The sequence below is a fragment of the Erythrolamprus reginae genome, chromosome 12, assembly GCF_031021105.1.
Source record: "Erythrolamprus reginae isolate rEryReg1 chromosome 12, rEryReg1.hap1, whole genome shotgun sequence".
NCBI classification, from domain to species: Eukaryota; Metazoa; Chordata; class Lepidosauria; order Squamata; family Dipsadidae; genus Erythrolamprus; species Erythrolamprus reginae.
Window position 1 is genome coordinate 17,513,155 of NC_091961.1, and position 13,549 is coordinate 17,526,703.

At 43.3% G+C, this 13,549-nt stretch overlaps 1 protein-coding gene across 1 annotated transcript in view; it reads left to right on the plus strand.

The window, feature by feature from the left end:
* The window catches only part of CAMK2B (calcium/calmodulin dependent protein kinase II beta), a 275,191-nt gene that overhangs the window by 71,602 nt on the left and 190,040 nt on the right, over positions 1-13,549 (plus strand). Inside the window, exon 2 of the mRNA XM_070765550.1 lies at positions 6,545-6,639. Within this exon, the coding sequence (XP_070621651.1) occupies positions 6,545-6,639 (95 nt within the window). The remainder of the gene's footprint in view (positions 1-6,544; positions 6,640-13,549) is intronic.

Below are 13,549 nucleotides of genomic sequence, written 5' to 3' on the forward strand. Positions count from 1 at the left end.
CCACGAAATTATCTTTTTTTTCTCAGATTAGGAAAACAGTTCAGGTTTCTTAATCCCTAAGGAATTACATACTTTACAACATGCAGGCATATCATTCTCTATGAAGTTGGATAACAGTCCCTATCTTTTTCAAACCTAGAACTGTGGATGAGATGTAAGGACCCATGACTAAATGCATAAAGCTATGAACCCAGTTAAATTAAACTAACTTGTGATATAGAGCTTTAATCAGGCATATACTGCTTCCATAGTTCTACAAGCAAATTTGGAAATTACTAAAGAAAGCATAGGCTGATATTCTTTTTTGTCCTAAACTGTAATGTCTGTTTCAGAGGTGGTATTCAGCCCATTTGCACCCATTTGGGTGAACTAGTAGCTGCAATTTGGCCTGAGTCACCAAACCAATAGCGACTTCTAGGTGGCCATACCTGGTTGCCACTCACTCGCCCCACCCGCCCAATCACCGCTCTCTCACCCCGCCCACCCGCTTAACACTCGCTCCCCTTACCCTATATATGTTGCCTTCACCACACGGCCCAGGTAATCATCTCACCAATGCCCACTCAGCTCAGCTCACCAAAGGTAAGCAATGCATGCAAACCACTTGCCCTTTGCCTTGGGTTGTGGGCTGGGCCCCCATTCTCCAAGGCTATGGAGCCACCATCCATCTTGGCCAGGTTGGGGAACATACAATTCCCTGGCTCCAGCCTTGCTTTGAAGATCCATTTGCTTACCGCCCACATAGGTTAAGGTGACTGGATGTCCTGCTTTCAGCAGGACAATCACACTTTTTCATCATTTGTCCCACGTCCCACGCCCTTTGAAAAATGTCCTTCTTTTTTTCCTCCCAACCAGCCCCCTTGGGAAGAGGCTGGAGGGAGGGGATTCCGGGCTCTCTGCTGCTGCCTCACCCTCCCTGCCCTAACCCAGCTTGGCTGGAGGTCTCTGCGTGGACTTCAAGCCAGCTGTGCAGGGCCTTTGCTCACCCGTTTCCCCTGTCCCAACCCCGGATGGGCCCAGTCATGTCCCGGTGCTGCAGCCCTATGGAAGAGGGAATGGCAGGCGGGAGGATTTGCCGTGACCTGGGAGGAGCTTAAGGGCCAGTTGGGCCTCTGCTGACTGCTCTTTCTTCTCAGCCCCCCACTCCAAAAGGAAGGACAGCTATGTTGGTGAGTAATGAGGCAGAGGAACTGGGGGGGGGTCATCCTTCCATTCCCCCCCCTCAGCTGGCCTTCTATGACAGTCTTGAGCCGGGCGGGGTGTGTAAAAGAGCAGTGGAGGAACTTGGAGGGGGTGGTGGTTATGGGACTGTCCAGGTCTGCTTCACCCCTCCACCTCATCTCCCGCCTTCACCTCCACCCAGGCACCATTGGGGCAGAGAAGAGAGAGAAAAGAAAGGAAGAGAGAGAGAGAAAGAAAGAAAGAAAGGGAGTGTGAGAGAAAGAGAAATAGAATGGGAGGAAGAGAGAGAGAGAAAGAGAAAGAGAAAGAGAGAGGGAGGGAAGGAGGGAGAGAGAAAGATAGAGGGAGGGAGGAAAAGGGAGAGAGAGAGAGCAAAAAAGAGAGGAAGGAAGGAATAGAGAAAGAAAGGGATGGAGAGAGAGAAAGAAAGAGGAAGAAAGGGAGAGAAAGAGAGAGGGAGAGAGAAAGAGAAAGAAGTGGCGAGAAAAGGAGGGAGGGAGAATTGCTATTTTTTTTTGGCTAAACTTTTTTTTAGGTCTCTCCCCTCCCCTCCTCAATGATGTCCCTCTTTCCCAATCTTAAAATCTGGTCACTTTCCCTCCTCTATCCTTGCCCCGAAGCTGCCACCCGCTCGCCGCCCACACTCCCTTAAGCATGATGTATCACCCTATTTCCCTTCCTTCAGAGGCCCCAGACCTTAAACTCCCTGTTTCCTCCCCCATGATCCCATCTTTCGTTATCCCATGCCCGCGGCCTTACCTTCCTCCTGCAGCCAGAGCTAAGCCATCATCCCTCCTGGGCTCCCCAGCAGCCTGTATCTCGCCTCCCCCCCTCCCGATCACGAGACGCCTGCAGCTGCTGTGTGGTTTTTTTGGTGGGTGGCTGGAGTCCAGGGGCTGTAGGCCTCTTGCAAGAAAAATTACCTCTGCTCTATACCTGTTGGGTATTGTAAAAAATTTTATCCCAAAACTATTAAATATTTAATACTGCACATACAGATAGTGGCTAGAATCGTTTACGCGCAACGATGGAAAGATCCTCAGGTACTTACAGAAAAGGAGGTCATTAAGAAAATTTACAATTGCACAGAAATGGACAACCTAACAATGGAGCTGAATGAACAGAAAGACTCAGATTAATTGGTGCAAATAGATACAAAACAGAAAGACAAAAAAATCAATAGTAGATGGACGGGAAAGAGAAAAATAATTGTATATATAATATGTAAACTAAATAATATATTATTATGAATGTAAATGTATAGATGTCAATTTACATGAAAATAGTTAGATGTAAATTCAAGAAAATTCATAAAAACTATGGCCAAAAAAAGAAGAAAATTACCTCTGCTTTGCTTCCCCTACACACCGCTGCCACCCTGTTCTATGCGCCAGTATAAACCCCATTGCGTGCTGTGCCGCTCTGCTCAGACCTGCCTGGGCAAGTCCCTCTGGCACAAGTCCTTCCGGTGCAGCAGTAGCAGGCAGCCACATCTTCTTTTCAGTTCGAGAAGCATCCCAGCCCCTGCCTCTTTGCCAGCTGGAACTGAGCCGGCAGCAGTGGCTGGTTGAAGGTTTCTTGTGCCGAAAACTACCAGAGGTCTTGAATGTGCCAAAAAAGGTGTTTGCAGTGCCATCTGCAGCTGGTTTTTAGGCGCATTTGAGACCTCCGGTAGTTTTCGGCACTTCTTTGAGAGCCGCTTCGTGGCTGTGGTGGCTGGCCAGAGGCTGCTGAAAACTACCAGAGGTCTCAAACTTTAGCACTTAGACTTTACAGTGCTTTATAGTCCTCTCTAAGCAGTTTAAAGAGTCAGCATCTTGCCCCCAACAGTCTGGGTCCTCATTTTATTGACCTCAGAAGGATGGAAGGCTGAGTCAACCCTGGGCCTGATGAGATTTGAACTGCTAAATTCCAGGCAGCCGGCAGGCAGCAGAAGTAGCCTGCAGTACTGTACTCTAAGCACTGCTGTCGCAGCTCTAGGCAATGTAATTGCAATTTCTAGAGTTTGCTGCTTGGGAATTCTGGGTGTTTTGGACCCAACACGTAGGGTGGGTATTTAGTGGGCAAAAGCTGATATAATCCTATTGGATTTGCACTTGATTTAATATAGTCTGCGTATCCACATTTGATGCTGTATGTATCCACTCAGGAACAAAACCACACAGATAGTCCTCGACTTAACAATAGTTAATTTAGTTACCATTTGCAGTTATAACAGCATTGAAAAAAGTGACTTTTATAACTATGTTTCACACTTACAGCAATTACAGCATCCCAACAATCACATTATCAAAATTCAAACGCTTGGCAACTGACTCATATTTATGACGGTTGTGATGCCTTGGGATCTCACGTGATCACTTTTGGTGATCTTCTGACAAGGAGTCAATGGGGAAGACAGAGTCACTTAACAACTGTGTTACTAAGTTTACAACTGCAGTGATTCACTTAACAATTCTGGCAAGAAAGCTCGTAAAATGAGGTAAAACTCACTTAAAACATGCCAGACTTAACAACATAATTTTTTTGGCTCAGTTGTGATCCTAAGTCGAGGACCACCTGTAGAATTCAAGGAAGTTATTTCCAGTGAAAATGTGCTTGGATGTGCTAGCATCCTTTGGCGGAATTAAATATTAATCAACAACATGGTTTATTTTATGTTGCTTTTCACTTGTTATTTTGTAATACTTTCTGCTTGCGCCATTCAAATAGCCATCCAAACTCTCTCTTAATAAGAACACCATTGGGACTCTCAAGATTTCAACTACAGTATTCCAAAGCAAAAACAAGATAGAAAAAAATTAAAAAGTGAAGATGATACCCTCAGACAAGTTATCAGCATTTCTGCTGTGCTACAGTTGGGGTTTTATTTATGTCCTATGAACTGAAGTAACTCTGTGCTATCAATGGCTGTTTCTGGCGGTCCTTAACTTACAAGCATTCATTGGGTGACCATTTGAACTTACAATGGCAATGAAAGAAATGACTTGCAACTGGTCCTTGTCTTTTTTTACTATCACGACATCTTCGGACTATCAGAATTTGGATACTTGACAACTGGCATGATGATTACAGTGCCCTGGGGACATGTGATCCCTGCAATGTTCCCAGCTAGCTTCGAACAAGCAAGATGGGGAGAAGCTGGTTTCCCTTGGCAACTGTCGTGATTTGCTTGACTATTGTAAGAAATGTTGTAAAATTTGGGCACTGAACAATCACCTGGACTACCTCTAAATGGATAGTTAGATATAATCATTGTTACGTTTTATATTTGTAAATTGTTCTTCATCAAAATTCAGACATATTTAATAATTCCAGATGATTTGCAACATGATTAAAAAAAAACAATGTGTTGATAAAATATATGTTGGACAGGCTCAGCATAATCAATGGAACTAATATCTGTCATGTCTAACTTCACTCTTATTAATTTGAGTGGAATTGGGTCCATTCCCAAATACCACTATGATGAAAAAGAGAAAGAATTATGGAGGATGGGTGTTGCCTTTGTAGCCTTGGTACCTCCCATCACAATCTACTTCTCCACCATTAAAACAACAACCTGGATCCTCTCTTACAAACCAACAATTATTGGGTTGTCTTGCTTGGTGATGACATGTGATTCACTTAATTACTATGAACTCGCTTTATGACCATTGTAAAAAATGGTTATAAAATTAAATCAGGTTACAGTGAAGCCACTTAACAGCTCCAATGATTGGCAATCTCTAGTGAAGAACATGCAGCTCCTTGCTTTTAGTCTTAAATGTGACATTCACAAAGTTTAATCCTACGGTTTTCCTACCGGTTGGAATTGTGGCATGAGGAAAAGACAGCTGTTAGGAGTTGTTGACAGGAGAGCATCTGAGGTCACCGGCTAATGTATACCACTCTGAGAATTGGAAAAGGTTATAGAATGATATTTCCAAAAGCTCACTGTCCCACAATAGAACAGGATTAATTAGTTTAACAATCCCTGAGAGATGTGTATGCACGTGGGGCCCACTTTTAAAGCCTCTTGGTTGTGAGAAAAATAAAGATATTTTTTAATACAAAAGCCAAATTTTAAAGGTAGTATCAGAAGAGTTTCTAGATAAAAAGCCAATTTTGTTCAGAAGATAAATTCACTGGACAAGACCTGTGTTAAATCCATTTTGATCTTTAAAAGTTTCTTGATGATGAATAAATATTCAGATCTAAAGGCAATAGCTTTAAGGATATAAGGTCAACTCAGATCAAATATTCATCTACTCCCAACATTTTTGATCTATTCACACAGCCCATGAAATCAGAATGTGTGTTTTTTTCCAGTTTAAAGCTGTTGCATAAATCCAGGAAGGGATGGGGAGAAACATCAAAGGGACTCTTCAACTAATGTCCATTGGGATCAGGATTTCCATTGCTGATCAATGATTAATGAATCACACCTGATTTTAGAGAATTTTCTTGCTACAATTGTTGAGCAAATAACTATTAAGTGAATCATAAGGTCGTTAAGGGAATCCAGCTCTCCACATTAACTTTGCTTGTCAGGAGCTGGCTGGAAAGTTGCGATGCCGGTTGCCAAGCATCTAAATTTTGATCACATGACTGTGGGGATGCTGTAACGGTCATCAGTGCAAGGGCCTGTCATGTCACTTTTTTCAATGCCATTGTAACTTGAACAGTCATTAAAGGAATGGTTGTAAGTTTTTAGTCTACCTTGGACAGAAAGGTACCTCAGAAAGTGAAGGGCACTGTCTTCTTGAATACTCAGTCTTGTTCTTTGATTTATAATCACTGATAGCCACTGGGTGAAATTATCTGTAAGGTTGCATTTATGAATATCAGGAACAACATGGCTGTATTCCACTTACCTAGGAAGCCTAGAAAAGCTGTGATACGATTTAACAGATCTAGAAGCAGTTTAAAGATGGATGAAACAAATACAATGCAATGTAATTCAAGAGAGATTCTGTTGGTGGAGATTCTTCTAATCTGATCAAGGGGTCCTGCTTACATGTAGAAAGATACCGTAAATTGGGAAGTCATGAATCTCTTTGATTCCAGCAGGTTGCGACCTGAATCATAAGTGCTTATCTCTGAATTTGCTCTTTTCTCTTTCTTCCCCATCACCTTCTCCTTGTCTGCCACATATTTTAGGGCGTGAACATGGACTAGGGGTATTTGTAAGTGTTAACTAGACAGTGGGATAAAAATAGTTTAAATATTAGCGTGCTAATCAAATGGATGTAAAACCATACCTTTTTTTCCTTTTAAAATAACAACAACAGATGGACCAGGAATTATGCAAATAGCATGTCAATGAAATTCTCTTGCCATGTAGTCATTAATCGATTTCTTTTTCCTTGTCCTTCTTCAGGGGGGCTTTTTCCGTGGTGCGACGCTGTGTCAAACTTTGCACTGGACATGAATATGCCGCCAAGATTATCAACACCAAGAAGCTCTCAGCAAGAGGTAGGGTTGGTTTCCTTCTTTCTGCAAAATGGCTGTGATTTCCATATTTCTGCTCTAGGAGAATTCTGTTGTTTTGGCTCCACGAACTGCTGCCGTTTTTAAAGAGACAGTCTCAACATGTGGAATTATGAGAAAATAGATTGGTAATTCTGGCAAACAAGGCAAAGCTGCCAGAGATAACAAGTGCAGAAATTACTGCTTATCAACAGGAGAAAACGGAAAGGCTCTTGAAGAATCAATAGTTCTTTCTACGCATTATTTTCAAAAGTAGTTTGCATCCCTTTCTTTCCTTTGGTTACTAGGGAAAATACAATTTCCCAACCATCCCTTTTGCCCTTGGAGCCTTGAAATTTATGATGAGCTCAAAGGGCCCAGATATTTATATTTTATAGAGTGGAGTGGAATGAACTAGTTGGCAGAGGAAATTTATGTGTGAAAAGGAATGTCTATGGGGATAATGAAGACAAAACGAAACAAATTGAGTTTGCTGAAGATATGGTATTGTAAGCAATTGACCTGAGTCTTGTGACAGTAGAGCCAGGCAGCAGGTGAATATGAGAGTCATTAAACCATGAAATACTAATTTTAGGAATCCTTTAAGAAGCAATGAAAGGAAGAAAGTTCATTTTAACTTGTACTTGGTTTATTCATTGCTTTTAGTTCTTTTCTGAAGGAATTTCACATAATAATCTGTTCTAGTTCCTTTTGGAAATACAGAGATGGTGACTCAATGTCAGGGCCCAAGAACCAAAAGGACACACAGAATTTTCTTTTCTGAAGTTTCTTTTATTGTTCCTCACCCATACTGAGAACTGTGAAAAATGCCTTGATGGATCCTAAACTGAATGTGAGCCAACAAAAGATGATGGCAAAAGAGCAAAACAGTTCTAGGCTGCAACAGCTAAAATGTAGAGCCAAAGTCAAGAGAAGTTGTTGGTCCTCTCTATACTTGGTTGGTTACATTGCACTCAGATTCAGAATATGAAATCCATGATTTTAGGTGATGGAGTTAGAGAGAAGGCATTGCAGGATGCTAAGATATCTGATTGCCTTTGCAGTGTTTATTGCTTTTTATACAGTTTTCCAAGCAGCAAAAGATAGAAGAAAGTAACAACATTTTTATTGGTGAATTCTCCCGGCCAGTCCTTAAGAATATCCTGTTTTATACGACCTAGATGAAATCACGTATCAGTTAGGGACAATGTCCTAAATCATTCTGCTATGTGTCCTGGGTGAGATCACGTAGGCATGAGAGGTAGGCAGTTTGCTTCACATAATCTTCACATGGCCTCCATTACTACATTTAAGCAGGCTGGCAGGGGAATCCTGGAAGTTGAAGTCCATACAACTTAAAAGTTGTCGAAGTCGAGAAATACTGAATTAGATTTTAGGAAGAACTTCTTGGTAGCAAGCACTGATAATAGAAGTGAAATGGATTGCTCATGAAACAGTTTCTTCCCTTTTGTTGGAGGTTTTCAAGCAGGGATTGGATAGTCCTCTGTTATGATTAATTTTGAGATTGGATTTGATGACTTCTTATCTTCCTCCCAACTCTCTGATCAAATCCACAGGAGAAGATAAAAGTACTTTATATGAAGTGGAAGATCCCACTTAGGTGCCTCTGTTCAGAGTAAGAAGGATTGATAGATAAACTGTAATGCTCTGCTTGGTTCAGCTCCCCTTTTCCAGATTGTGGCGGCATCATCATCTCTGTGTCCATTTCCACACGAATAGCTAGCATTTCCTATAATTTAATTTTGAAGCCATAATGCAGGATCCCAGAGGAAAACATGACTTGCTTTTTAATGACGATTGCTTAAAGATAAATCCCAGGCACAGCCTTGGCAGGGTAACTAGCAAAGTAGAGGGTGAGGTTGAGACATTGGAGTTTAGAGAGAAGCTGATTAATGGCAGCACTGAAGTGTTTAAAAGATGCTCATGATTATGAGTAGATTAACTGAATATGAGGCTGTGGAGAATGGTACCGGAGCTGCGTAGGGTTTGTAAGTAGTAGTTATCAAAAGGTATTTTGGGTCAGACTATGGAAAGCTGTAAAAGTCAGCTAGGTAAAAGTATTGGAAGCAAGTACTTAAGCTAATGTAAGTTAAAGTAGAAGTGTGGGAATTGACAGTTAAATTTGCAATGCATGTGGACCTGTTTAGGATCAGCCAGTGTTTCATTCCTCTTATGGGAATCTGAATCTATTAAGCTCTACAGATATTACACCAGAAATGCAGCTTTACACAAATATTTACACACTGCCTATAAATGGATATATTGTACATGGGAATGAAGAAAAGCAGTAGATTTGCTAAGATATAAAGTGATTTTGATTTTGCCCAGAACAAATATATCTATTTCTAGATTTAAGCTATGGTTTGTGCCTATTTATCTAGTACGGGGTAGGCAAATTTGCCTCTTTTTCGACTTGTGGATTTAAACTCCCAGAATTCTTGAGCCAATCATGCTAGCTCAGGAATTCTGGAAGTTGAAGTCCATGTGTCATAGAAGAGTCAACTTTGCCTACCCCTGGTCTAGTAAATCACTTTTATACATGATTAATCACAACATCTGAATTCCTTGCTCAGGCCAACATCTATATCTCATCTTACTGAAGACCTATATTAGAATCCAGTTAGGTAGCTATAGAGCAGTGGTTCTCAATCTTGGGGTCGAGACCCCTTTGGGGGGGTGTCGAATGGCCATTTCACAGGGGTCTCCTAAGACCATGGGAAAAGACAAATTTCCCATGGTGTTAGGAACTAAAGCTTCTATTCTGACACCTTGGAACATATTTTTATAATCCAACCAATTAGGTGTTTACAGTGTGGGTGTTCCTGACAATCATCTTAAAGCTCTGTTGGGAGAATTGGTGCTAGACTTATGGTTGGGGTCACCACAACATGAGGAACTGTATTAAGGGATCACGGCATTAGAAAGTTTGAGAACCACTGTGAGGTTCCTGTTAAACTCAGTTTATATTCTTGTTTTGGGTTTGAACTATCTGGAATTTTATATTAGTAGCTTTAGACCAAAGGAAAAAGTAAGAAATTAGTTAAGTGCATCAGATTAAGGGAATATCAGTAAATTAAACAATGGAGAGAAAAACAAAGGGAGGAAAAGCAATGATGATGATGATGATGATGATGATGATGATAGGAGCAAGAGGAAAAAGATGAGGAATGAAAGTACAAAATGGCTTCCTATATGAGATTTGTAGACCCGCTCAGCATCATTTGATTGTGATTGCTGTGGTTCAAATTTTGCAACTCTAAATTGGTCACTTAACAGGAAATTCATAATTTAAGATTTGAATGTCTTCTGACAATCTAGATTTAATATTAGAGCAGGTGACAGCTTGAAAGAACATGCATGATTTCTTTACTCTCTGAATCTGAACATACATAGATGGTTTGTTGTTAAGGCATGTTATGAAGTCTCCCCTCCATCACTTTTGAGTCTAAAGACACCAGCCTACTCCAATGTTAATGCTTTTTGAGAGTCTTATTGGGAATTATACAATATGTGATTCCTCAAAAGAAATGGGAGATCTGGAAAGGCCTGCCTATTCTATAGCCCCCATCATATTGAAATCGAAATTTGAAAAACCCACTTCATTAACATTGGCTCCCCCTCCAAAAACCCCCCCCCAGCATGAATAAAATGTGGGTTGAGAGTCAGCAGTGAGCCCAATCAAAGAAAAGAAAATTACCAGCTTGTGAGCAGGGGTGGAAACCCAAATGCTCAATTCAGCCAAGATTCCAACCAGTAAAGTATCATTTGGGCCTCCAGCAAGGCACAACCAAGCCAGAAGAAAATGTTTGGAATTAAATGATTAGTATTTTAAATTGCTTTTCTATGTTCTTTCTGTGAGCTACATTAAGAAGGGTCCTTTGTCCAGAAAAGTAAAGTAAACTGATTGCATATCTATGAAGATTCTCAATCAACCAGATCATGAGTGTCCCAAAGAGGCTTTTCAAAAGGCAACTGGACTTTCTTGGCTTTAAAAAAAGTAAACATTTCAGTTCTCATCCAAGATGTTCCTTCAGTTTTCTTCCAATTCCATTATTCAAATCTTTCCCCCACGCCTATCCCTCCAAACCAAAAGAGCAACTTGGAATTCCTTAGGAATATCAGTATACGAGGGAGGACACGCACCTGACATGGTATTCCTTTCCGAGCAATTGAGTAATGGTCTGAGACTAAGGGGCTTAGAAGCATTGCCTTTGTCATAGTCAGACCATTTTCTACTACGGCTTGACTTCCTGGCTCCAATCCTTCCCCGCAGGGAGGCGGAACCAATTAAGATGTTCCGCCCCAGATGGCGCTTGGGGTTATTCCAGAGGCACTCGTCCACAGTTCGGCGGAGTCTCTTGCGGAGGCCTGGAACAAGGCTGCAGCGGAGGCTTTTGACCGGATTGCGCCTTTGCGACCTCTCCGTGGCGCTAGACCCCGTAGAGCTCCATGGTTCAACGAGGAGCTCCGGGAGTTGAAACGCCAGAAGAGACGTCTAGAGAAGCGATGGAGGAAGAGTAGGTCTGAATCTGATCGAACACTTGTAAGAGCTTTTATTAAGACTTACAAAGTGGCGCTCAAGGCAGCAAGATGCGCGTACCATGCCCCCTGATTGCATCAGCAGAATCCCGCCTGGCCGCTCTGTTTAGGGTGACCCGTTCCCTTCTTAATCAGGGGGGAGTTGGGGAGCCCTTGCAGAGCAGTGCCGAGGATTTTTATACGTTTTTTGCTGATAAAATCGCTCAGATCCGGGCCGACCTCGACTCTAATTGGGAAACAGAGTCGACTGACAACGAGTCAGTCGAGGTGACTGGGGCACATACTTGTCCACCTGTCTGGGAAGAGTTTGATCTGGTGACACCTGATGAAGTGGACAAGGCCATTGGATCTGTGAGTTCCACCACCTGTTTACTGGATCCGTGTCCCTCCTGGTTGGTTTCGGCCAGCAGGGAGGTGACACGGAGCTGGGTCCAGGAGATTATCAATGCTTCCTTGGGGAGGGGAGTTTTTCCAACACTCTATAAAGAGGCGCTAGTGCGCCCCCTCCTCAAGAAGCCTTCCCTGGACCCAACCGTACTTAATAACTATCGCCCAGTCTCCAACCTTCCCTTTATGGGGAAGGTTGTTGAGAAGGTGGTGGCGCTCCAGCTCCAACGGTCCTTGGAAGAAGCCGATTATCTAGGTCCCCAGCAGTCGGGTTTCAGGCCCGGTTACAGCACGGAAACTGCTTTGGTTGTGTTGATGGATGATCTCTGGCGGGCCCGGGACAGGGGTTTATCCTCTGTCCTGGTGCTCCTTGACCTCTCAGCGGCTTTCGATACCATCGACCATGGTATCCTTCTTAACCGGCTGGAGGGGTTGGGGGTGGGAGGCACTGTTCTTCAGTGGTTCTCCTCCTACGTCTCCGATCGGTCGCAGTCGGTGTTAGTGGGGGGTCAGAGGTCGACTCCGAGGTCTCTCCCTTGTGGGGTGCCTCAGGGGTCGGTCCTTTCCCCCCTGCTATTTAATATCTACATGAAACCGCTGGGTGAGATCATCCAAGGGCATGGGGTGAGGTATCATCAGTACGCCGATGATACCCAGCTTTACATCTCCACCCCATGTCCAGTCAACGAAGCAGTGGAAGTGATGTGCCGGTGTCTGGAGGCTGTTGGGGCCTGGATGGGTGTCAACAGACTCAAACTCAACCCGGATAAGACGGAGTGGCTGTGGGTTTTGCCTCCCAAGGACAATTCCATCTGTCTGTCCATTACCCTGGGGGGGAATTATTGACCCCCTCGGAGAGGGTCCGCAACTTGGGCGTGCTCCTCGATCCACAGCTCACATTAGAGAACCATCTTTCAGCTGTGGCGAGGGGGGCGTTTGCCCAGGTTCGCCTGGTGCACCAGTTGCGGCCCTATCTGGACCGGGACTCATTGCTCACAGTCACTCATGCCCTCACCACCTCGAGGTTCGACTACTGTAACACTCTCTACATGGGGCTACCTTTGAAAAGTGTTCGGAAACTTCAGATCGTGCAGAACGCAGCTGCGAGAGCAGTCATGGGCTTACCTAGGTATGCCCATGTTTCGCCATCACTCTGCAGTCTGCATTGGCTGCCGATCAATTTCCGGTCACAATTCAAAGTGTTGGTTATGACCTTTAAAGCCCTTCATGGCATTGGACCAGAATATCTCCGAGACCGCCTTCTGCCACACGAATCCCAGCGACCGATTAGGTCCCACAGAGTGGGCCTTCTCCGGGTCCCGTCAACTAAACAATGTCAGTTGGCGGGCCCCAGGGGAAGAGCCTTCTTTGTGGCGGCCCTGACTCTCTGGAACCAACTCCCCCCAGAGATTAGAACTGCCCCTACTCTCCCTGCCTTCCGTAAACTCCTTAAAACCCACCTTTGCCGTCAGGCATGGGGGAACTGAAACACCTCCCCCGGGCATGTACAATTTATGCATGGTATGTTTGTGTGTGTGCTTGTTAGTATATGGGGTTCTTTCTTTTTTTTAAAAACTTTTTAAAATATTTTAAATTTATTTGGATTTGTTACGATTGTTATATTTTGCTGTGAGCCGCCCCGAGTCCGCGGAGAGGGGCGGCATACAAGTCTGAATAATAAATAAATAAAATAAATAAACAAATAAATAAATATAAGAAAAGCTGGGATGGTGCAGTGGTTAGAATGCAACACTGCAGGCTACTTCAGCTAACTGCTAGCGGTAGTTCAGCAGTTCAAATCTCACTACCGGCTCAAGGTTGACTCAGCCTTCCATCCTTCCGAGATGGGTAAAATGAGGACCCAGATTGTTGGGGGCAATATGCTGATTCTATAAACTGTTTAGAGAGGGCTGTAAAAGCACTTTGAAGTGGTATATAAGTCTAAATATTCAGTACTCAGGAAAAATGG